This window comes from Rhinolophus sinicus, chromosome 1 (assembly GCF_057876585.1).
Source record: "Rhinolophus sinicus isolate RSI-liver-muscle chromosome 1, RSI-T2T, whole genome shotgun sequence".
NCBI lineage: Eukaryota > Metazoa > Chordata > Mammalia > Chiroptera > Rhinolophidae > Rhinolophus > Rhinolophus sinicus.
In genome coordinates, this window is record NC_142501.1 from 89,887,611 (window position 1) to 89,912,270 (window position 24,660).

The window sequence follows — 24,660 nt, forward strand, 5'->3', positions numbered from 1 at the left end:
GCTCCTGGATGTGGGTTGTCACAATATTCTAGAAACAGAGAAATTGCCTTAACCTACTGCATACAGAGAAATTGCTCTAGCTGCAAACATGCCCCCTCCTTAGCTGGCCGCAGTGTAAGCCAGCCACATATGCTAGGGGGCATGAGAATAAAGGAACTGTATCTGGAACTGCCTTCTGTTGCTTTTCTTCCTCCTCTGCAGGGAAATCCCGGGCCATCAGCTCATCAGATGTGCTTTGACCCACTCTCCACACCGAAGCAGGTTCTAGTCGCGGGGGGGGGAGGGAGAGGAGGGAGGAGCCCAGTTAGGGACCCGCTGAGCACACTGGTCAGGGCCTGCCCACCCCTCAGCTCTGACCTCCCATGTTTACTATGTGCACTGACCTCACCTACCCGTGAGGGTCATCAGCTCTGGGCTGCACGTGAGAGTCAGGCTCAAATAAGGGCACTTGCCTTGTGTTCCTCTTACAGCTCTGCCTTTGGTCAGCCAGTATTCCCACGCCCTTGACCATGACGCCCAGCCAGCCTCCATTACTGAGGCTGTAGTTTGCTCGTCCTGCTGTGGGCGGCATCCTGGCTGGTGTGGGGAAGGGTCAGGAGCGAGGGGCCCCTCTGCCATCCGGCTCCAGGCCAGGCGTTTTGAGCTGAGACCCCTCCCACTGCTCCTCGGACCCCACACCATCTCACAGCACAGCCAGTGTGTCCCCACCTGGAGCACTCATTCGTCCTCACCCCCAGACTGGAGTGAGGCACTGTTTTATCCCAATGCACAGACTTCTGTCTTACGATTCAGAGGAGCTGAGCGCACCAGGTTGCCCAGTGAGGAGCTAAAGAGGAAGTAAATGCTTTGTCTTTTATGACATAAAACACTTGTTCTATTTAATTCACTCTTCCGTCTAGAACACTTACTTGAGGTGAGGTGGGCCAGTGAGGGAGCCTGGAGAGCACCTGGGGAAGCTGGAAGCTGGGGATCCCAAGACAGAGGGACTTGGGGTGGGCTGGCAGTCTGGGAGTGAGCTGCCACCTGGCGAGAACCTGAGGGGGCTGCTTCCTCTCTGTGTGAGCAGGTCCAGCCCCGTCCACGCAGGTGGGACTCAGCTTTCAGGGGGACTACAGCCCCTGGCCCCTCTCCTGTGGCTCCCAGCCGGTTCGGTCAAGACCATTCACTGAACAATCAGAGTGGCAGTCCCTCGATGGCTTGGAACTCAGGTCAGGGAATGAACCCAGTCTGGGGCACATGCGTTGTCATGTCTTACTGGGCTCTGATGTCTGCTCACCTCCACCATCCCGATGAGTGTGAGTGTGTGTGCACATGTGCACAAGCACACAGCGTGTCCAAGGTCAGGTGAGCACCCCTCCAGGGCCCTCGCTGCTGCACACGGGCATTGCTGTGGGTGGCTGCCCACGCCGTCTACACGGCCCGGCTGCCTACGGGGGCCTGGGGAGGGGCGGGCAGTGGAAGCCGCTGCTGAAGCTGTCCCCCTCTGTGGCTGCCATAGCCTGTCAGCTGCCACTATTTCCCAGCAGCTGCAGCACAGGGGGCTACTTCAAGCTGGTGGGACTCTGGTTCCCACTCCCTGTCCCCAACTGAGAAGAGAGAGGCTGCCGGGGGGGGGGGGGGGGACAGGGGAGATGCCAAGATCATTCCACTTACTACTGTCTCCTTAAACACCAATCCATGAGAACCCCTACTTCCCTTCTTCTCCTGCTTCTGTCACTGGCTGAAACCCTGTGGGGCAATGGGGAGCAGGAAGGAGAGGGCACTGCAGGGGCCCCGGTGGGATCCTTCTGCTCAGGCCAGCGATGAAGAGGGCGGGGAGCAAAGCTTGACTCTAGCCCTTTCCATCAGCCAGGTGCAACCCCTATCTCTGCGCTGAGGACAGAACCAGGCCAGCAGAGCCAAGGGGGTGACTGTCCTCATTAGACTGGGCACTCTTTGAAGAGCGTGAACAGTTCCCACCAGACTTTTCAAACATTGTAAGTAGCTCATAGAACCCTACTTGGGACTTAGAGAACCCCAAGTTGGGGACCAGAGATCTAATCAACACGCTTCCCCTGAGTTGCCAACCAGTAAAATAAGAAGGCTGAGTCCTCTCACGAACTGGGGTCTCTTGACAGAGAAAAAGAACTATATTGAGACTATTTGGGGATTGCAGGAATTCAGTGGGTGGGAGGAGGGAGGCTAAGGGCAAGGAGCTTCCTGGTGCCATTAAATGACAGAACACGGGCTTGTCTTGCCCCCATGTTGCATCGGCCCTGCTCTGGATGATGAGTGTGGCTAGGTCCCAGGACTCTGCAACCACCAGAGGAAAACTCCCAGGACAACAGGCTCTCCACTCCACACCCAGCCACAGACCTCCATGTGACCTTGCTATACCCGCTCTCCTTTGCATAAATGGACACCACGAGGAAGTGGGCAGTGCCCAGGGGTGCCCCAGCAGCTCTCCGCTACCCGGCAGTCCAGCAGTCTCTAGGACCCCAGGGGAAAAACTCCAGCTTCAGTCAGAGAGCCTGGCTCAAGCGTGTCCTGGGGAGTGTTGCTTTTCTTTTTGTTAGGTTAAAGAGGCACAATAATAGTCCATCTCCACAGCTGTCATTAAACTCAGCAAAATGAGACAGCTAAATCAATAGCCTCCCAATCTTTACTAAATGCTATAAGAAGGGACCATGGCAATGCCAATATTTTTGTGCCCCAAGTGACATTCATTAAATCTGACTTCCCTCTTGCTTCTGTGGATTACTGAAGGCTGCTATGGGCCAGCCCAGAGCAAAACTGAGGCATGGAGAAGCTTGCCCACCCAGCCCGCCCACACATCTCCTTTTGACAGCTCACTCCCCAGATACACCATCTCCCCCTTCCAGATCACTCCCCTCTGACCCAGCTTTCAGCCAGGAGGTCCCCTGAGGACCCAGATTTGGGGCCCCTGAGAACCCAGATTTGACTACTTTCTTGCCAAGCACCTATCCTGGTCCAGGAACAAACTGGATGTCTTTACATACACACTTTTATTTAACCCTCACAGTAAATCTGTAAAATAGGTATTATGCCCATTTCGCAGGTAACAAAACCAAGTTCAATGACTGCACAAGGCTCATGTGGACACCAGCTGCTGGGTGGGAATTTCCGCAGGCCCCCCAACTCCCAAACCAGTGCTCTTCCCAGCCAGACCTGGTGCATCTCTAATGGCGGAAGTCCAGGCACAGTGACAGCTGATGATATACTTGTGGTCAGAAGAAACCTAGATAATGTCTATGAAAGCATTTTGCAAGCTGTGACGCTCAACACAAACAAAAGGAGAGATGTAATTACACCATGCTGGTCTCTGCCTGTCGCCTGCCCATGAGCACTGAGCCCAGGAAACACACTCACCCTCCATTTGGTGCAAAACAATTAGTCATCTACCTGTCCAGAGCAAGGGGTGTCACGCGGCATGAACGGCAGGAATGCTCCTTCTCCCCACAGTGAGTCTACTTAGTCACCAAGGTTTGTCAGTTCTCCTGTGTGTCTCTCCAATCTTTTGTTTTGTTTTTCTCCCCCGTCCCCTTGGCGCTCCATCATCTCTCACGTATATCACTGGAGCAGCCTCTCCTTGATCCTGCACCCACCCTGTCACTTCTAACCTATTCTCCACTCCACAGCCAGAGGGACGGTACTCAAGGGCAGACCCGAGCGGTCACACTGGGTGGGCTTCGTGCCTCTCAGCAACTCCCACTGCTCTTAGCTTAAAGTGCGGACTCTTTGACCTGGCTCACCAACTCGTCATCTGCCGGCCACCACTCTCTCCAGACACCCCCTTCACCTGCTGCATGCCAGCCCCAATGACATCAACAGGACCTACCTCCTTCCACTATTTGCCAGGCGAACTCCTCCTGTCCTGGGCTCTCAGCTTCAGCATCACCTCCTGGGGGGCCTCGCCCTCCCTGAGTTGGGGTCAGTGCCTCTCCCACCCAGTGTTGTCGCTATCACAGCCCTGAGCTGCAATCCTCCTTTCTCCTCTGTGGCCCCGCTGGTGAGCACAGGGAGTGGGCCTGGGCTGCTCACCACCATATTCAAGCTGCTGGGCAGTCAGTATGCAAGGAGAGATAAATGCCTTGTCCCTGGAAGCTCCGGGTGGGCTGTTTGGAGGGAGTTCTTATACCCACACCAAGTCTGTTTGGCTGCGGCTCGCTAACCATGCTTTCTCGTTTGCCCTTTGCTGAGTGTCGATGGGAGGCGGCTCTCCCATCACCTCATACAAGAATGGGAGAGCAAGGGAGGGGCCCTCAGGGCCATCCCGCATTTTGTAGAGCCCAGAACCCATTCCCGAAGGCCCTAGCCTAGTCATTAGCATTCCCCAGGGAAAATATACGCCTAGCTCTGTCCTCACATGGACATCTCCTCTCCTGCCCGGCCAGTGGCCTGCCTTTCACAGCTTAGCTCATCTGACCAATGGTAATAGAAAGGTCAGTGCATTCCAGTACCCTGGGAGCCAATGGATTTCGCAGAAGCAGACAGCACGGGGACCCAGGGAGCCATCCCAGGTGTGTCCTCAGGCTGGGGGACAGGAGTGAAAGCAAGGACAGGCAGAGAGGAAGTGGCTGCCACCCACATTCCTCGGACTTGGTTGGTCCTCAGGGGATGATGGCGAATCACCCACCCCTCAGGCCTGACGCACTCCTGGCGCCTCGGCCACCAGGGCCCCTCTGGTAAATCTACTTATGGAGGCTCTAGGGACCCCAGTCCTACTGGACCTTTGACAGAGGGTCACCTCAGACTCCATCCTCTGCAAAGCCTTGGAGGCTCTGGGACACAAGCTACAGGATGAGACCCCAAAGGATGGTGCTCTGGGGAAATTGCCAAGCCGGCCTCTCCTTTGAGGAGAGAGGGACCCAGACCTGCACTCACGTTGGGGCTTAGAGATGCCCTCCCGCTACCATCACACCCACGCTGCACATTCACCCTTCACTCCTGCCCCCAAGCCCCCAGCCGGGTACATGAAGTAGTGCAGGGTGACATCTGAGCTTGTCACTGTGACTATGGCAGCCGAGGAAAACACACAGAGCAGATCCCCAACCAAGGACACTGGGGGGCGTCTCCTGATGTGAGGTGGCAAAATCAGTGGGCTCACCTGGTTTTCAGTGCCTCCTTCCTTCCCCGCTGACCATCTCATAGTGGCTTGGTGTTTCTGTGCCCACTTTGAGGCCATCTCAGAGCCACCTAAGAGTGTAGCCTGGGCAAGTCACATTGCAAGGTCCCCAATCCTAGAAGAGACAGTAAGTGAACTCCAGGAACATCAGGGGACTGACAGCCCCTAGCCCCACAAGAAGCCATGAATGACAATACTTGCCCCTCTCCCAGCCCACTATGGGCCTGGCCCACAAGACTGGTGGTCTGTGAGAGGCTACAAACATGCAGGTGGCAGCTGGCCTCTCATACAGAGGGCTTGGGCCACTTGGACTGGCCCCTGACCAAGCCTGCATCAGGTCACCAGGCAAAGGGGGGGGTTAGGATTCCTCAGTCACCCAGAGGGGACGCCTCCCCCACACACCCCGATCTGTAACCTGGGTCTGAGAAGGGGAGATGGGTTTCTGACTGTGGACCAAGGATAGGTCTGGTGCGTGACCCCCCCGGATCCCTCACACCAACCATGACATGAAGTCACATCATGACTGAGTGAACAAACACACCACAAAGAGACAGCCTGTCTGTGCTTTTGACACATTATCAGTTTTTATTTAAAAACATGCTAAAAACATGGTGTTCAACAAAGCCAGGACCAGGATGAAAGAAACGCAGACACGGCATTGCAAGCAGAAAAGTGCATTTGAAACAAACAGGGCTCCCCTGCCCTACCGGGCTGCCCCCCAGGGCTAGGCAGGGTGTGGCCCCCAGCCCCAAAGCCTCGCCCTCAGAGCGCCCTTTCAGGGCAGGGGGCCAGGCCCTGCCCTGACTATTGCCTCACTGGGGGGAGTGGAGGGGGTTAGAACAGGAACACAAGGGTCTGGACGCTGAAGGGCCGCCAAACAGAGCAGACCCCACACACCTGGCCCCAGCTCCCACCCTGTGCCAGGTCCCTGCTAGTTAGCACCTCCACCAGTGGGTGGGCAGGGGGCTGGAGAGCCGGGGACAGTCATTTCCGTCCATCTGGACTGCTCTTTGGCCACTAAAGGAGGGATGGCGACCTCATTCCAAGTTCGACCAGAATATCTGTGAGCATCTGGGCGGGTTCAGCAGCCTTTCCAGAGTGAGAGCCCAAGACGCAGGCCCATGCCTACAGGGAGTGGGCTGACAGTACTCCAGCTGGGGTGCAGGTGGAGACTTGTGCCCCGACACCTGCTGCAGCCCCCCAGGAGTTCTCAGCCCGTTCACCCACCTCCCCTGCGAGATGGCTGCAGAGAGGCCACGGCAGGCATCCCCTTGAAGTCGTCTACAAGACCTTGACCTTCTGAGTCAGGTCTATAAACTGCCTGCGTCAGACCTGATGAAACTCTGACTTTGTTGAGCAGCCATGGGTGAACCTTCTGTGCAGGGTGGCGACCACTGTGCAGGCCGGGCAAGGCGCTTGCAGAGCACCCCTGGCCCATGCACGGCACCTTCTGCCCAGAGTGGACTCTGCCAGGTGATGGAACCAAGTACAGGGGAGGCAAGAAGGCAGTTTGGGAACTGTGGGCAAGGCTCTGCAAACAGATGGATGAGGTGGGGGGCTGGCAAGAGGAGGGTGACTGTGGCAAGGGCTCCAGGGCCAGACAATGCCCCTGCAGCTCCAGAAACAAGATGGCCAGGGAGGCTACACCCCCTCCCCAAGGTGCTAGGCTTTTGCTGTTGATGTTAACAAAAATTAAAAATTGCATTGATAGGCATAAACAAACCTGCCCCTCCCCCCCAGCATAAACTCATTACGCACTCGGTCCCACTGTGCACCTTGAATGCTTCTTTGCTGAGTGTCTCTCCTCGGTGGCATGGTGGCATGTGTGTCTGTGCTGAGCTCTGCAGGTTAGGTTTCCCTGGTAGGTGGCTGAAGCTCCTTACCAGAAAGACGGGCCAGAGGACCCAGAAGGCAGTTTTGCTCAGATGTGTGCCTGCCCATCCTCGCCCCAAGGCCCCATCTTCCCAGCTTTCCCATCAGCACAGTGCCCCAGTGCAGGGAGGGAGGCAGCTTCAGTCTGCCCACCCACACAGGCCACTCTACTCCTCACCCTGCAGAAACGAGACTCCTGAGCTCACCTAAAGCTCGCTGCTCCTGGTCGCGACCGCACTGCACTTAAAGTGAATGGAGGAGCTGGCTGGGTGGCCAGGTCTCAGCTCTTGGAGCAGACAGGTGGGGGCTGGAGAGGAGACATGGGCCAGAGGGAAACCAAGCTATCAAGTCAAATGGTGGTGGGAAAAGGCAGCCGCTCCACGCGAGGCCCCACCTGGAGAAGTGCATCGGATCCTAGCTAGCTTGTGGGGAGACTTTTCAAGTCCATCCCATGAATTCTTGACTGTTTTCTTTAACTGCAAAACGCCAGCATAGACCAGCAAACATTCTGGTGGGGTGCCCCGCTACAGGCAAATGCTCACCCGCCTGCTCACCTCCAAAGTCCCAACTCAGCCTGCTCTCACCCTGGGGCTACATAACAGGATGCAGTCTGGCCTCTCTCAGTTTTACATACTTTTCCTTGGGGTCATAGAGGATGTGATTGCCACCCATCCCAGCATCTGCGAACCCCGAGGAAGGAAAGGGGGGTCCTGGGACCCAGATGGACATCTCTCCCTCCCTCCCAGCTGGGAATCAGCAGCCTGGTGAATCGGCCTGGAATGACCGTGGGCACCATTTCCACCCACCCCTCCTGGCTGTCATGGATCCTCTGCCACTGTCTGAGCAGCAAAACGTAAGGACTGCTTCCCCTTCCAGAAGCAATGTGAGAACGTGAGCAGCAGCTGAGCTAGAGAGGTATGTGTCCGAGCTTCTAGCAGGAATGTCTGTGAAATCACTGGGGTTTGCAGAACCAGATGCGGGAAGGCCCGCACGGGGGTTGGGAGGGAAGGGGGAGCCTCCATGCCAGCAGAGGGCAGGAGGAGGAAGAAGGGAAAAAAGAACAACTGCTCATCAGTGAAGTGTAAGGACCCACGATGGCTCCAGCCAGGTTCCTGGCAAAGCACTTCGCCAGCCCCCTGCTCTGGCCTCTTGCACCAGCATTAGCAAACACACCGCTCCGTGCAGGCCGCCCCACGTTGCTTCCTGCTCCTCCATTTCACCTCCTCTTCCAGGCTTCTGTGCCACAGACACCGGGCCAGACAGCAGTCCTGACCGGGCCTTCCTTTCAGTGCTTTCCGAATGCAGGCTGGCGTATCCCACCCGAGAGCCTCCTGAGGGTTGCACAGTGGTTTGTCCTGATTGTAACCTACAGACGTCCTTTCTCCCCACCCATCTCCCACCCTCAGAAAAAAAAAAAAAAAATCAAACCGTTACAGAAATCAACGCAGTAAAAAGTTATAAATCAGAAAGCTAACCCTAAACTTATCTGAGATAATATTCCTGAATAATCATAATCAGAGTAAAATAAAATAAAAAAGTTACACTGTAAGGTATAAAAAGCCTGGGCAAGGTTCTCCCCGGGGCCTTGGCCAGAGGCGGTCTCTCCCCCTCTCCTCCAGGATGGCCTCCGCTGGGCAGTCTCTACCAGGAGGGAGCGTCTGCTGCACCCCCACGCGGGACGGTGTCCGTGAGAGGAAGGGCAGGGCAGGCACGCATCAGTGCTGGGTCTCCTGGAGCACGTCCCCTGGCCCACCCTGTCTTCTTTGGCAAATACACAGATGCAGGAACCCAGGCGCCCCAGCACCCCAAGGTCTCCACACCTCCTCCTCCCTGGTCCTGCACCCCAAGAAGGCTGAGGCAGGTGGGTGGGGAGGGCGGCTGGGGGCGGTGGGCAGGGCTCAGCAGTCTGGAGTGCGGGCAGGCAACACAAAGCTCAAATCTCCTTCCCTGGCAGTGTCCACGTGGGGGCTGGGGCTCCCGCCAGACGCTCAGGCATCATACTTCTTCCCAGTCCGGTGGATGTGCTGGAAGAGGGTCATGGAGAAGGCCATGCCCAGAATCTGAAAGACATGGGGAAAGGGCCTTAGACAAAAGCCCTGCGACTGGGCTCTGACATGGTCCACCCAGAACGAGCCTTACAACCACTCGTGCTGGAAAAACGCTGGTGGAATGAAGACAATGGTAAGCAGCGGAAGGCGCCTGGGACGAGCTCAGGGCGCACAGATGCGCTCGGCCCCTCATTGCTATCTGTACAGAATGTCAGCGAACCTCTCCAAGGTGTGGTAACCTGCCTATTTTGAAGCGCTGTGGTGAGGCCTGAATGCACAGAGGACTGGCCCTAAGTGGCAGCCAATCAGGAAGTGAGGAGCAGGAGAGGAAGGTGGCAGGAACATGAAAAACCATGCTCTGAGTCATTTCTGTTTGGTTGTGGAATACGTGACGTGATGTCTTTGAGCGGAGCAGACGTGTCTTACCATGATGCTATGCTGAGGACGACATTAATGCTCATTTGTGTTCCCTCAACTCCTGAATCCTAGAAGGGGGTGGGGCCAGAGCAGTGTCAGAGGCAGGGGGAGGCCGGCCTGTGGCCCCACTCACCACAGATAGTGGGCCACGCACACAGGCTGTAGAGCAGAGACACTGTGTGCCTCTCATAGCTCTTGCCCTGAAGGTTTAGGCATAAATGGACGAGACTGGCTGGCGAGCCCGGCTCTGGTCCAGGTCCAGGCCTGACCACAGGCAGACCTGACGTGAGCCCTGTTCTCCATACGAAACAGCATCTCCCTCCATGAGCGCATCCCACCTCAGAGCTCTGCAACAAGGACAGTGGGCTCGCCTGCTAAGCTTGCAAGCGCTAGGATAGATCAGACATGGTCAGGACCCAGGCCCAGCAGCGGAGGGTAAGAAAGATAACTTCATGCAGGATGTTGACCGACCGCCTTCCCATGGACCAACCAGCCAAGTTCAAGTGGTCCGAGAGGAATCAGGCTCACCAGGGAGCAGAGCCATGCATAAGTGGGCACAGCAGGGAGCCCAGGAAATGCTCATCTCCAGAAAGGTCTGGGAGCTCTTGCTCCCAGCCAGCTGTGTCAGCCTCAATTTCAAGGCGGGAGGCAGGGATCCCCTCCGCTTCTCTCTCCATCATCTGTGCTAGGCTTACAAAGAATAACTGCCATTAAGTGCTTGCTAATTACAGCTAACATTGATGGAGCACTTCCTGTGTGCCTGGTCCTGCTCTCTGCCCTATGGTAGGCATATTAAACTCGCTTCAGGCTAACAAGTAGCACGACGATCGTGCCATCATACTGATGTGGAGAAATTCAGGCACAGAACCTAAGCCAGGGGCCCAGGTCACAGATACCTAGCGATCTGGCCCATGAGCCCCTATCACCATCATTACTGAGGACTTGGGTTTCCTTCAGTTCAGTCCCAGGTAAAGGTCCGTATGGAGTGGGGACAGGTGTGTTTACGAGCAAACCCACACAGGGCTCCATGCAACGCCAGCACCAGGCCCAAGGCTCAAACGGAACGGAATGCGAGGAAGCAGTGCTCCATGGTGCCCGCGGGGCAGGGCAGAGCAGGTAAGCTCAGGGCCGCCAGGCTGCCTGGGGCAGTGATTTAACCCCGGGGTGGGGGTGGGGGTGTTTCCCAGAGGCTCGGAAGCCCGCTCACCTGCATGATAAGGACGCACATTCCCACCATGCCCAGCACATGCTTGTTGTCATCAAACCACATCTTCACCTTCTCATAGCAGCCCTAGGGAGGGAGGACCACAGGTTAAGGCCCGGTGTGAGGACGCGTCCCTTCAGCCCCCATCCCTACCCTTCGTCCTGTCCCTCCCTCACCCTCACCTGGTCCTCCTGCCGTTGAGCAGGCCCTGTCCCACCCATGGTTCCACCCACGAGGCCCCACTGCACGGCCTCAGACCCCACTCTACCTCCCACCCCCTCGCGCTCCCACGGGTCCAGGTCCCCCATTTTCCCCTGCCTGTGGCTTCAGCCCTGTGTGCCCCCCACCCTCCGTAAGCCAATTCCTTGGTGTCCTCCTGCCAGCCCATCCACCGCACAGGCTCCCGGGAGCAGGACAGGGGCAGGGCCCAGGCCTCACCGTCTTCCACAGGGGGGTGGTGCTGTTGCGCCCACAGCCCTGGGAGTTCTCCATGCAGCACCGGTCGGGGACCGCATTCTCACCAAGCACTGGGTACCAGTCTGTGTAGTCGGTGACGCCACAGCAGCGCATCTGTGGGTGGGGACGACAGGGTCACTCGCCACAGCCCACCAGCCTCCTCAGGGCCTTCTCCTGCCCAGGCCAACCCAGCCCCACTATGCTGCCACCCTGGAGTTCAGGGGAGGAGACAAAGGTGTTCCTTTTGCTCCTTCTTTTGGCCTCAGCCGCGAGTGCTAGCTCCTTCCTGGAGGCCAGAGCCGGGAGATGGGAATGCTGCCTGTCCCTCAGGGCTGGGCACTGGACATGGGGTAGGCGTGCTCGGCCCTCCGTTCCTCGCCAGCACCGCTGGTTCTGTGCTTGGTGGACTGTCCCACGCTGACTGCCAGCCCCTCCCCAGGGCTGACCATGGAGTGTGTGGGCTGTATGACTTGTTTTCTTTGTAGAATCAGAGCCTCCTGGCCTGAGCCGTGAGCAGGCGGCACATGTGTGTGCAGAGCGCAGAGCTGCCCGACCCCTCACCTCGGCCTGGATGATGTTCCAAGCGTTCTTCAGCCCCACGTTGTTCTCTGTGTTGTACAGCAGGAGGCCTTCCTTCAGATCCTTCTTGGCATTCTCATTCACCTGTCAGGTTGGGGCGACACACAGGGTGGCTGGGACCAGGTCCCTTAGGCCTGCTGGCTCCTGCAGACTGGGAGACAGCCCTGGGAGTGGGCTCTGCTGGGGCAGGGGAGGCTCAGCCTGCACCCGCTGACTCCCAAGACAGCTAAACTCTGCAGGTCGGGGCCGTAACACTCAGAGACAAAGAGACCGGCCACACAGAGGCCACCTTGTCACCCCACCCACAACATCTTCCCCCATGCTGCCCCTGTCAAAACACACTCTGGGAACCAGACGGTGGCAGACTAGTCATTTTTATCTTAGGTCCATCTCTCGTTAGCAAGTAACTTCTCTCTTGCCTCTGCTTTATCTGCAATATATTAGAATAATAACATCTATCTCTAGGGTTGTTGTGAGAATTAAAGGAACCAATTTTTATAAAGAGCCAAGAACAGGGCTGGCACAGAGTGCCCTCTCAATATTATTATTTCTTCCCTTTCATAAATGCAAAAGGATTACTGTTTCTAATCCCAGTAGTGACTCTGCCTTTCAATGTGGCCTGGGCAAGTACTTCAAGAATCCAAGGAACAAACAGCTACTTAGTCTCTGGGTACAGCACCCCCATAGAGCCTTCTAAGCCCTGGGACACTGCGTGCTTGGCCAGTCAGCTTTGGTAGTACCAGTAAGAAGATCTCCAATGTAACTGGGAACTCTCTAGTCTGGAGAGGTTGCCAAGGGACCCCCCACCATCCTCCTGAACCCCACGGTCCTCAGAGGTCTCTGGAAAAGGAAATATAGCTACCTTCCACTGTTAGCCCTACTCATGGTGTCACCTGCAAAGTTCCTCCATGTTTCCCATTAGTTATCCTCAAATCACCCAGTCCAACCATCTAGTGAGGTCTGAATCCCTTCTCCAAGAGGCGAACACAAGAATGCTTGAATGCTCCCAGTGATGGGGAGCTCACTAATGCAGAGGCAGTCCATTGCATCCCTGTGTGACTTACAGGACTCTACTTCCTAAGGTACACAAGGTAGTAAACCATCCCAAACTCACCTTCCCCATGCTGCACCCACCTAGTTCTCCTGGTTCCATTCGCTCTTTCTCACCAGCACTACCTGTCAGCACTTTTCCTCTGACTTGCCCCAGCCTGACCCAATCCCAAGGGTACTGAAATTCCATGAGCCCCTCCCTTCACATAAGGCTTACCTTGTCCATGTAGACAAAGAAGAGGATAAGTAAGATCAGCTCTGCTAGGAGGATGATCAACAGGACGATGAAAAACTGGAAAGAGAAGGTCCAGGTGTGGGTACATGGTGGTGGCCATGGCCAGGGATGGAGTACAAACAAGAAGGATGGCAGGGAGGCAGGGTGAGGGAGCACCTACACAGGGCTTCTCAGATATAGGAGAGGTCACCTACTACTCCTGAGGAAACCCAGAGAGGTAGAGGAGGGAGACAAAGTAGATAGGCTATCAAGGGATGGGAGGGATAACTAAGGCAGGGCTAGCCAATCATGAGGAAGAGGGGTGTGGCTAGACAAAGAACATTCTAGAAGCAATTTCCCTGGGCTCAGTTAGCTAGCTGATGTCCCCAAGCCCTGCCTGTCTCTGTGGCCCAAATGCAGGGTGATCCAGAGTTCAGAAGGTTGGGAATACGAGGTCCAACTTACACTGAGGAGGAGGCACTTGTTTTCCTTGATGGCCCCCAGGCAGCCGAGGAAGCCCGTCACCATGACAATGGTGCCCATGGCGATGACCAGGTTGGCTGCAGACAGCGAGGGGAAGCTGGGGGAGAAGGTGGCAAAGTTGCCTTGGGACACGGAGAGCCAAATGCCCACTCCAAGCAGCCCACAGCCACAGAGCTGGAGAGAAAGGAAAGCCTGTTAGACGGCACTGCTCTTGCATCCGTCGCCATGGAACTCAAATGACTCCACATCCTCAACCACAACTCTGAGACACAGAAAGGGTGAGAACTAGGCTACTGGTCAGATATGGCCACGCCCTCAAATCATGTCAGTTGTGTGACCCAGACAAATGCTTTTATTCTCTATGTGTCTCAGTCTCCCCACCTGGCAAATGGGGTTATACTAGCTTCACGGACCCCATAGGGTCACTCTGAGGATCAAATTAAATAAGACACAGGCAAAATCATGTGACAAATACTGCAGGTCCTAGATGCATATGAGTAGTTGCCGTTTTTCCACTTGGTGGAGGAGAAGCCCTGGAGGTCAGGAAGGAGCCCAGGGCGAGGGACACACGGTGGTCACGGGGAAGCAAGAGCCAGAAAGAGGATCTCGGAGTCCCGTTCCTCAGAGCCAGACCTTTCAGGGCCTGTGACCTGCTACCCTGACCAGAAGGGCCATTTGTCCACTGGGCCACTGACACCACTGGCTTCACCTGGGGAAGCTTCGGTTTCATTTGGCTGCAAATCTCCACATCTGCCTTATTTTATGCTTGATGTAGCTGACACCCGACCCCAGCAGCTCAGAGGAAGTTTGCTGAGTCTGAGGAGCCAATCAATCAGTCCTCCGATATTTACTGAGTACCTGCAGCACGCAGTGTCCTGTGCTAGAACAGCTACAAACACTTCAGAGACCTGCCTTCCCCGGGCCTCTGCTCAGGCTGGACGGGAGCAATGGAAATGCAGCACCCACCCTGGGCAGTACATACTGCTGCCAAATAAATGGCACAGGAGTTCAGAAGAGACCGTCACTGTCCTGGTCCAAGATGCCAATTGGAGGAGGCAGCCCCTCAAAGCTGGTGGACGTGGGGCAGGCAGAGGGCAAGAACATTCCATGCAGGGTGAAAGTGCAGACGTAAGGGCTGGGGAGGCCCAGACGTGGACCTGACCCCAGCTTCAGCTTGTCCTAGTTGGGCGACCTTGCAAACTCCTTTTATGCCAGATGAGAATAACAGCACCTACCCACCTTCTAGATTATAGTAAGAATTTAAGAGGAAGCAAGCACGGGGAACGGGTGGCCAATACCAGGCTCTGGCTGAAAGGTACTCATTGAGCACTTCCTATGCTCCGGGAGCTGTGTGTGACCCCCAGGAAGCAAGCCAGGCCTGCCCTCAAGCTGCTCTCGCTCAGAGAGGAGACACGGATGTAGCAGTGAGGACAGGGAGCCGGCACACCCAAACCGAGCCCCTATTAATAAGCCGGGCCCCCTTCTGAGCACTGAGGAGCCAGTAAACAGCACCCGTAAAAGCCCGGCCCTCATGGAGGGAATCCCATACAAGACACCGGTGTTACATGAGAAACGTATGGAATTTGGGGTTCTGGTATGTACTGTGAAGAAAAGTAACGATGGGTAAGGAGTTAGAAAGTAACTGGGAACAGAGTGGTCAGGGAAGACCTCTCGGAAAGGTGGCACCTGAGCAGGGGAAGTGAGCGTCAAAATGCCTGGGGGAGGGGTGTACAGCAGGCGCAAAAGCCCCGAGGTAGGAATGAGCCTGAACAGCCACAGAGAAGCAAGGTGCCCACGTGGCTCCAACAGTGTGAAGGAGGTGACAAGTGGTAGGGGACCCGCAGGCGGGGTGGGGTGGCACAGGGTAGATGAGACAGGACCTCGCAGGCATCGGGAAAGAAAATGTGGGTGCTTAGTGGGATGGGAAGCTTCCAGAGTGGGGGAGTGACGTTATTTATGTTCTCAACAGAATACTCTGGCTGCTATTCGGAGAGCAGACCACAGAGGGCAAAGCGGGGAGCCAGGGACCAGTGCGCAGGCTCCCACCTGGACCAGGCTGGCGACGACGCACACCAAGTGGGTACAGGAGGGGTTGGAAATGGTCTGATTGCAGGTACATTTGGAAGGTAGTATTGACAGGGTTTGCTGGGCTTCAATGAATGATTAGGACTTTGATAAATGGGGAACAAAGGTGGCCCAGACTGGGCATGACAAAAGAAGAGAGGATATTCCCACGTATTACTAAACCAGACTGTTGGTGGAGCAGCAGGGGGAGGGATGGAGTTAGGTAAGTGGAGCAGCTGCCTGGGTCCCCCACACTGTGGAGAGGTGTCCTGAACTTCCGACACCCTGCAGCAGCCCCAGGTGGCACTAGGACAAGGCCCCCAAGGTGTGGGCACACTAGCCCAGATCACCCATCCACCCAAAGGGGCATCTCTAAGCTTTGCTGCGGGGAATGACCCCCTGCAACCACTAGGTGGCGCTCCATGCCAGGTCAGAAGCTCCGAGTTTGCCAGTGAGGCACTGAAACTTTCATCCAACTTGTCACTGACTTTCTTCAATCTGATCAGTTTCTACTATGCTGCCGGCTCAATTTTTCTTTCATTAATCATACCATGGAAATTCATGATCTTCATGTTGAAGATTTGTGGCTCTAAAAGCCAGAACCTGGAATGCGTAAGGAAAACCCGCTGCTGCCGGGTCACTCACTACAGGTAGAGGAACCTACTGAAGGAACGGGCCTTGGGCCCCTAGTGCTGCAGGATGCCACCACCACCCTGCAGCTGGAGACACCAGGGTCCCCTGGGACCCTCCCCAGAGAGTACAGCTTTCCTCAAAAGCCAGTTCTCACTGGGAGTAGGCCTGGCGGGGTCCCTCTGTTCCTCCATTCTCCATTTCCCTTCTGGGGGACATTGATGTGAGTTCAACGAGCCTCCATCTGAGAAAACCTCAACAGTTCAGAAGCTCCAGGCGCTGCTCACTTGTCTTAGAATTGCTTCTCTGGCTTTGTATCGCATGTTCTTTGATTTGGTCAAGCTTCCCAAAGACCCACCAGGAGACTCCCTCCATCGCCTTAAGAGAAGGAGGCTGTTGCCCTGTCCCCTGCTTCCCTCTTCATTTCTAGCGAGAGGTCCTCACCATGCCCCAGGCTAGATCCCAGGGGATCTGCTGCCTCCAGGTGGGGCAGCCCTCCCGACAGCCTGCACCTAAGCCTGGGGTAAGGGGAAAAGCATCACACACAGTGTCTGCCAAATGAATGAGGCTTGTACAGCGCCACGAGACGCTACTGCACACGCCACTGCCACTCTTCCACGCTCAGGAATCTGCTGAGATGGACAACGTGCTCCCATCTCAGACGACCCAGAACCAGCAGAGCCTCCAGGCAGAAGAAAACACAAACCTCAGGCCCTAAGTTTACAAATAAGGACACTGCGGCTGTCACACTGCCAGGATGGGCTCAGAAGCTGGTTTCCTGGCATTTGGAACAGAGTCCCTTCCACACTGCCACTCCAAGGAGGCTGTGAGTGTGCCCTGAGCCCCAGCCCCAGGAGAAAGGCACCAAGACCTCCGCCTTAGCCCCCGTCTCACACCCAGATCCCCTACGCTCCCCTCCCTGCCTCTGGCCTGTTTTTCAGCCCAGCCTGCATTGAGCCATCTGAATCCTTTTTCTAAAATGCCTCTTTCATCATGCTGCTCCCCTCTGTGACCTTGAGATTCTTTAGCTCTCTGAGGCCCAATTTCCTTTAAAATGTGGGGTTTGGACTAGAGAATTTCTCAGGTCCATTCCAGCACTGGTTTAGCCAAGCCTGAGACATGATGCTTTCATCTCCTAGTCCAGTGGTTCTCAACCAGGAGCAACTTTGCTCCCCTGGGAACACCTGGCCCTGTCTAGAGACATTTTGGGTTGACACCACACAGGGAGGGGAGTGCTACTGGCGTCTTCGTGAGTAGAGGTCAGGGGTGATACATAGGGCAGCCCCTACAATAAAGAACTATCCAGCCCCAAATGTTAGTGCAGGTTCAGAAACCCTGCTGTAGCCCCACCCCACGGCAGGTGTCCACCCTCTGGCTCTCAACTCCCTGAAACACCATCAGAGGAAAAACCTGGTGTGTTCCCTCCAAGGGTGGGGCAGCTCCTGGCTCTGAGAGGGTCAGCACAACGTGAGAGGAGAAAAGAGCTGGGAAGACTATCTGGGGAGCCGGGGAGGGCTGGGGCAGGAGCAGGGAAGAGGCCAATGTCTGGTACGTGGCAATGGGCAGGAGGGAGGAGCTGCCAGCAGAAGTTTTGCTGAGCAGGAGGGCAATCTCTGTGGGCAGAGCAGGGGGCAAGGCAGGAATGGGAGAGGGGAGGACCAGAGGGGGAGCTACCCATGCGGAGGACGCCAAGCACAAGAAGGAGACAAGGCCTGCAGCGGCACAGCCAAACCTCAGTGCCAGAGAGCTTAGCTGGTGGCATTCAGGAAAATTCCCTTCCAAAACTGGAGGGTTGTCTCAGCTGAGATGACCGAGCTACAGTCAGCCTAAGGCAGGAAGAGACCGGGCGAGGCACGGTGACTCAGGGGCCAGGACCCAGCCCACGCTAGCACCAACTGACCAGAGTCACCAGCCGGCCTCGTGGGCACCCCTCTTCAAGCAGGGGCTGGCCCAGGGACCACCTGACTATCAACCTCCCTGACCCTTTACTCCCTCCCTCCAACAAACGAGGGCATTTCTGAATATTTTCAATTCAGGGCTCCACATAAATCCCATCAAAACTTGAGAAAACAAGTTCCATTTGCCCATGGCCTTGATCTCTACTAGGGCTGGGATTTGGGTCTGTTTTGTTCATTGCTAAATACCCACAGCCATGAACAGTGCCTCACGCTCGGCAATGCCTCTGGGTCTCCTTCCTGCAGGCTCTCCTGTCTGGGCCCTTCGGAGGGCCACCTCAGCAGCTGCCGTCACCCCTGGGCCCATCCACCAGGTGCATCACAAGTAAGCTGAGGCCCAGGAGGCCATGGCCGGGTAGTGAACAAGCACTCCAGACTTGTCTCATTTATGAAGGCTGTGCAATTAGCCAATATCCCCATGGCATTTTTCCCCATCTTCAGTTTGAACATATTGATTTGTAGTTTTAATATATGCGTCTGCCATGTATCCTCATGTATTTTTCATGCAGGCATCCCATTTCTCTGGGGCAAAGCCCATAATTTCCCCTTCAAACCAACTTCCCTCTTGAATGTCCATGCCCACTGGCACACTGCTTATAGCTCAAGGACAGCCACTCCCGGTGTCCCCGCATAACTGCCCACAGCCTCTCCCATGTGGGGGTGGCCCTCCCCGGGGCTGACCTACTGGGTCGGGGCTGCACCCAGAGCTGAGCACCTCGGGGATCTGCCCAGCCCCCTGTGTGGCCTGCTGCCCACCCTCATTAAAATACCAGCACTTCCAGGGCCAGGTTCATGGCCCAGCCATTTCTCTTCCGCCGGAGGGCCCAGAGCCAGCTACATAAATATTTGTTGGACGGATGGACAGACGGGAAGGGCCTGAGCAGGCCACATCCTGGGGACAGGACCAGACCCAGACACACAAACACACCTGAAAAAGAAGCCACCCATGCATCTCTTCTTCCCCACTTCTAAAACCCCCAGTGCCCCAAGTTACCCCCAATTCACCCACCCTCGCCCCTCACTGGCCTGTAGGTCCCCTGCTCCACCTGCCCCAGGCCCCCTCAGAGCCCTTCACACCCTCTGGCTATTTCCATCCTGCTGCCTTATTTGTCCCCACAGAATCCCCCAACCTGGCCCCTGGCCCCCCCACCCAGCCTCATCCCCTCTTTGCTTTGCAGGAGCTTTTCTCCAATGCTCTCTGTGAGCCAGAGCAAGCGCAATGTTTAATGGCATTTAATAAATTAGTGGATGTGGGGAATAAAAAAGAAACCCAAAGTGACTTCAATTTCACAGCCTGACATGCGGCTAGTAATGATCCTGCCTAGCCCCGGAGAAGCGGCCTGACAAGAACTTCATCACTGGGACAAAGGACAATACGTCAGTGCTGGAGTGGGGTGCTGCTTTACATTTCAGACGCAGGCCACTTGCCTCCCAGGCGCTCCTGCAGCTCATTCATCGGCACACCTATAAAAGGTGTGTGTGTGTGTGGGGGGGTCTCAGACAACGCTTCTAATTCTAATTATACAGGGAGCGAAAGGAAAGTGCGGGACAGAATCCCAAAGCTGTCTTTGCCAAAGTCACCAGCGGGGAGGAGGATCAGAGCACTGAGCGGGAGGTGGCCACTTAGTGAGAAGTCTCCCCATGGGAGCTGCTGCTGGCCTCAGGCCATTGGGCCTCTGCTTGAGCACCCCCCAGGGTCCTAGCACTCACCATCCACACTATGCTCCATGCCATTTCTGCACAACTCTAATTGGTCAAGAATTCTTTCTTATTAATTCAAGAATCTACTTTCCTGTGCCTAACATGCCTCGGTCCTTGTTTTTCCCAAGAAGCGCAGCCAGAACAAGTATGACAGACCTTTAGATATTTAAAGGCTGGTAGCAAACATTCTTTCCCAAGTCTTCTCCTGGCCTATTAAAGGGCTTTTAGATCTTTCACCTCTGAGTTACCCTCCCCTGCTACTCTCTGTCCTTAACTGAAAGTTAGATTACAGCTATGTAGAGACCAGAGTACAGTAAAAAGATACCACTCTCCCCTCCTACATTCTGAGCTCTATATTTCTAGTAATCCAGCCTAAGCCTTCAATGGCTTGGCTGGCAGCCACAGCACAATTTTGGCTCACAGTGAGTTTGTGCATAATTTAAAGCCAAACCGCATGATTCCTCGGTCATTCTTTTTTTGATCCCACACTCTCTCAAAACCTCCAGTTTCTTCACAACTTCGCAGTCCCCAATATCACCAGCTTGCATAGGTGATAGGGAGCTCACACCCATATTTCTGAGGTGAATTTTCCTCCAAATAACCATTACATAATTTGCATATCAAAAACCCAGTTCCATTTTGATGACTGCAGAATGAGGTTATTTCCTATCTAAGATGGGTCGAGGGGAGAGCACTTCAACATGGCCAAACGTAAGGGATGTGTTTGGGAGCTGCAAGTCTCAGAGGTTAATAGAGCTCTTAAATCCCATGTTTCCAGAGTCCAATTCTCTCCAGCGAACTTTGTAGGAACATTGAGAACACGGTAACCCTCCCGCCCCAATTCACCAGAACACCCCATCTGTTGAGAGTGGGTCCCGTTACAATACCTCTTACAGCCTAAAACTCTAAAAAGTCCATGGGGATGAGAATGCATGGTGAGGGGGATCCCATTTGAGGCTCTGAGACAGCGGTCCCCAGCAGCGCTGGCCCCAGTGGGCTACCCAAAGGACCTGGTGTCCCCTGATCCCAGCGGGGCGGGATGGGGTGGGTGGGGAGAGGAGGTTGGCTTTGCTGGAGCGCTGGCCTGGCCTCCACACGGAGGACATCTGCCTTGCCAGGGGCTCACTCTAGTCAAGGCATCTGTGGGATCCAGGGTGACACAACTCTGGGGACAGGGAGAATCTGGGTCTGCCCCTGGGCTTCAAAGGCCAGGGCAGGGGTGCCCAGTCCCCAACAGAGCTGATGCCTGGAGAGCAAGGGTCAAGGACTAGACGTGGGGAGCAGAGGGGGTGCCCACCTGTGCTCTCCTGACACAGCCTTTTCAATTCCTGTCTCCATAACCCTTCCTGTCTGGGAGAAAGGCCACTCACCTCCCCCACCTCCACCTGCACCCCAGTTCCCAGGCCATCAGGACTCCTCAAATGTGACAGCAGGTCCCAGATCAACTTTCTCAGATGCCAGCACCTGGCCACCTCAGAATGATGTGTGGCTGGGGTGCCAAAGAGCAGCAGATGATACAAAGTACCTGCCAGCCTTGTAAAGAAGGAGTGATCGTTCACCAGTCCATAAACATCGATTCACGCCACCGCCGCAGCCCTTCTGGGCCAGGCCTTGCAAAGTGGCAGGACTGCACTTTCTTCCCAGTCAAGCACATTCCAGGCCCAGGTGGGGTGGGGGTGGGTGGAGGGAAGAAGGGACACAGGGGAGCACTTGTAACCCAGCGTTCTCAGGCTCATTGCTGGCAACAGGAGGGTGGAGGCCCTGACAAGAGATTCTGCGCAAGGACGTGGACAGAGCATCCACGGGTAAGCACACAGCTGTTTCCCGTCTCTGTTCAGGAACACACAGAGGAAATGGGCTGAAAGGCTGAAGGGGCGGGGGCAGGCACGGGAAGAACTTCCCAAGAGGGAGGCTGCCGGTCTGCTGTCCTGGCTCCGCTGCAGGTTCCGTTCCCTGACCTCGCCGGAGGACTGCCCTTTGCTGGGAGAGTGGGGGAGGATGACCCTTGGATTTGCTTTTCCCCAAACTCCAGAACTTGTCAACACTCAACAGGACACAGCTTGGAGCCTCAGGCCACCCATGCCAGTAACTCTCAGGCAGGATGCCGTGCTAGAAGGGTGCTCCTTATGCCGAGGTGATGGGGGTGGTACACAGGCGTACAGCTCTCCCGGCCTGTGCCCACACCAGCCATGGCTGCCCGGCTCCTGGGCCCAGGGAGGAGCCATGGGGAGACAGCCTGGGACCACAGAGTGAGGCACCGTCTGAACTCCCAAGGTCACTGGAAATTGGGAGGGAAGACGCCGCGGACCCAGAACGGCTTGTCAGAGGAGTCTGCAGAAAGGCTTTTCCAATCACCAGCTTATTTTTTTCCTTCCTGCACTCATTTTACTTTGTGCATCTGGGGAGAAAGACATTTCTGACAGCATCAAAGCACAGAGTACTACGTGAAGCCGGGGCTGCCGTGGGAGGCAGACATGGGCTTCAGAAACCCACCTGCAAGGATCACATTGACACGGAGGCCACCTGGGCTTCCCTGGGAGACAGCGCTGTCAACAGCGCAGATTGCAGCACCGGGAGCCCGGGGACAGGCATGTGCTGTGCAGCCCCGTGAGCCACTCGGCCTTCCTGAGCCCTTTCTCCACAAGCAGACTCAGGCGGGAGAAGCACCCACAGCACGCGGGGACTGCGGGGACACAGACAGGACGAACAGGATTGTGCCTACCGAGCACTCTGTGCTCCTCAGAATATAAATATCTACGAGGTATTGTACTATTATTCAAGCTTCTTAGAAAATACGAGGGGACAGGACAAGGATACCGTGAATTCACATCACCTCTTTCTGGCAAAGAGCTCCAATGATCTGCAAGACTACAACTCACCCTACAGAACGCGGGGAGGTGGGGCCCATTCTCCCTGATTGAGGAAAGGAGGCTCCCCTGAAGGTGAAGAAAAGTCAGAGTGAAAATCCATCCATTGCCGGGTGCCTCTCCTCAGGGAGGCTGCCTCCGTTCCGCCCATCCCAGAATGGAGGCCCTTTAATAATGGAATGAGGACGATCTTCTACGGCTCAAGGTTAGCAAATCACACTCTGTAATTACACACAGAGATATGAGAAAAGACTATGGCTGACAACCAGGTGCATCTCTGGCCCCAGGACAGCCACCCACACGTACCTTTGCTACAGCCCTTGGACGTGGCCAACACGTGACTGGCCTTCTCTCTAGGGAGCCTATGCCCAGCACCGATTATTTATACTGCCGGCCGGGAGCCGCGTCCACCCACGCCAGGATTTGGCGTTTCTGACGTGCCTTGTGGGGGGCACAGGCCAGTTAAGTTCAGGTCTCTCTGTCAGAGATGGTCTCAGTAGCTGTGACAGCCTGAGCTTCCTCCCCTCCCTGTGCCAAGCTCTGCCCATCTCTTCGCCCTCGGGGGAGAACCGGGAGACCACAGCCCACCCTCTACTATTTGACATGCGTCCCGCAATTCGGTTACTGCTGAAAGCTGCCTGTGCGCAGTCCCGCCAGATGAAGCTGTAAGGTCACAGAGCACGCCACCGGAGGAGCCTCCGCGCCCCTACCGCCGCGGCCCACCTCCCGTCTTAACGCCCCCGTGCTGTGCTGCAGGACACAGGAAAGCACCAGCACTCGTGAGCACCGACCACGGGCCAGCGCGTCCTGAGAGCTCTGCCTCTTCTGCCCCATTTAATCCTCCCAACCCAACGGCGGGCTTGGCAGATTATTTTTGTCCTCGTTTTAGAGATGAGATAATAGAGGTTCAGTGGTGAAAGAACACGGGCAACCTGGCTGCAGAAACCATGTGCTGACCCACCATGCTCCACTGCTTAGATCTAGGTCGTCCCAAATAAGCTGGAAAGGTGTCACCTAGATATGTCCCTACTTGCGGAAAGGAAGATGAGCCATGGTGTGAGGGGTGTGAGTAAGGCTCCGCGGCCTGGCAGCCCACTTGCAGGCGAGGAGAGCAGGAAAGCAAAGCTGTGGTGGAGATAATCATGGTGCTGGTGGTGCAGTGGGGATGAGGGCACTGGTGACGATGAAACTGGCACTTACTGGGCCCAAATTACATGCCAGGAACTGTGCCAAGCCCTTTCCACAAAAACCACACATGGTAGTTACTATTTTTTCCCCCACCTTGCAAAAGGCAACACTAAAGGATTGGAGGTTCAGTATGTTGTCTAAACTCACATGTGGAGTCGGCAGACCCAAGATTTTAATCCAGTTTGCTGTGATTCCAAACCCTGTGATTGTAACCTCTCTGTGCCTATTACAGACCTAAGAAAACAAATCCCGAATCTCACTTTATTAAACATTTTTCAACATCTTTCTAGCATAGTCTGAGCTGAAGGAGGTACAAATGGGTGCCCAGGGGTGCAGGAGCCCAGAAACACAGTCCAGCGTGAGGGCGCAAAGCAAGCACAGCCCAGCTGGGAGTGCGGGCAGGGTCTCGGCCTCGGGTGCCTGGCTGGTTGTGACAGTGGCAAGGGCAGTACTGAGGAGCAGAGAAGGTGGGCAAGCACAGGACACATCGTTAGGGGAGGACATGTTGTCTGTGGGGAGGGGTGCATGTCCGCGCATATGTATGTTGGTGGGGAGGGAGGGGTAGAGCCCAGCCAAGGTAGTACATACATCACTGATTTTACCAGAGTTGTGAAAACTGTTGGCTATGCCTCTGCAAGAGACAGCAAGAAAGAAGAAAATAAACTCATTTGGAGCTCAGTGGACATTTCAAGACAACAGAGGAGCTTGAGGAAACCATCACAGTCCTGTGCATTACTTTTCCGGAGAGTACTTTCACATACATTGTCTCAGGCACACCGTCCCAACAGACTCATATGAGCTGTCACC

General features: G+C 55.5%; 1 protein-coding gene across 4 annotated transcripts in view; it reads right to left on the reverse strand.

Moving 5' to 3' along the window:
• Positions 1–5,685: 5,685 nt before the first annotated feature.
• TSPAN9 (tetraspanin 9) overlaps positions 5,686–24,660 on the reverse strand; it is a 195,771-nt gene continuing 176,796 nt past the window's right edge. For all 4 annotated transcript variants that reach the window (XM_088801416.1, XM_088801424.1, XM_088801420.1 and 1 more), the window contains 6 exons: positions 13,431–13,622; positions 12,969–13,043; positions 11,684–11,785; positions 11,105–11,236; positions 10,670–10,753; positions 5,686–9,057 (listed from right to left, as the gene is read on the reverse strand). In XM_088801416.1, the coding sequence (XP_088657542.1) occupies positions 8,986–9,057; positions 10,670–10,753; positions 11,105–11,236; positions 11,684–11,785; positions 12,969–13,043; positions 13,431–13,622 (657 nt within the window). In that variant the 3' untranslated portion in view covers positions 5,686–8,985. The remainder of the gene's footprint in view (positions 9,058–10,669; positions 10,754–11,104; positions 11,237–11,683; positions 11,786–12,968; positions 13,044–13,430; positions 13,623–24,660) is intronic.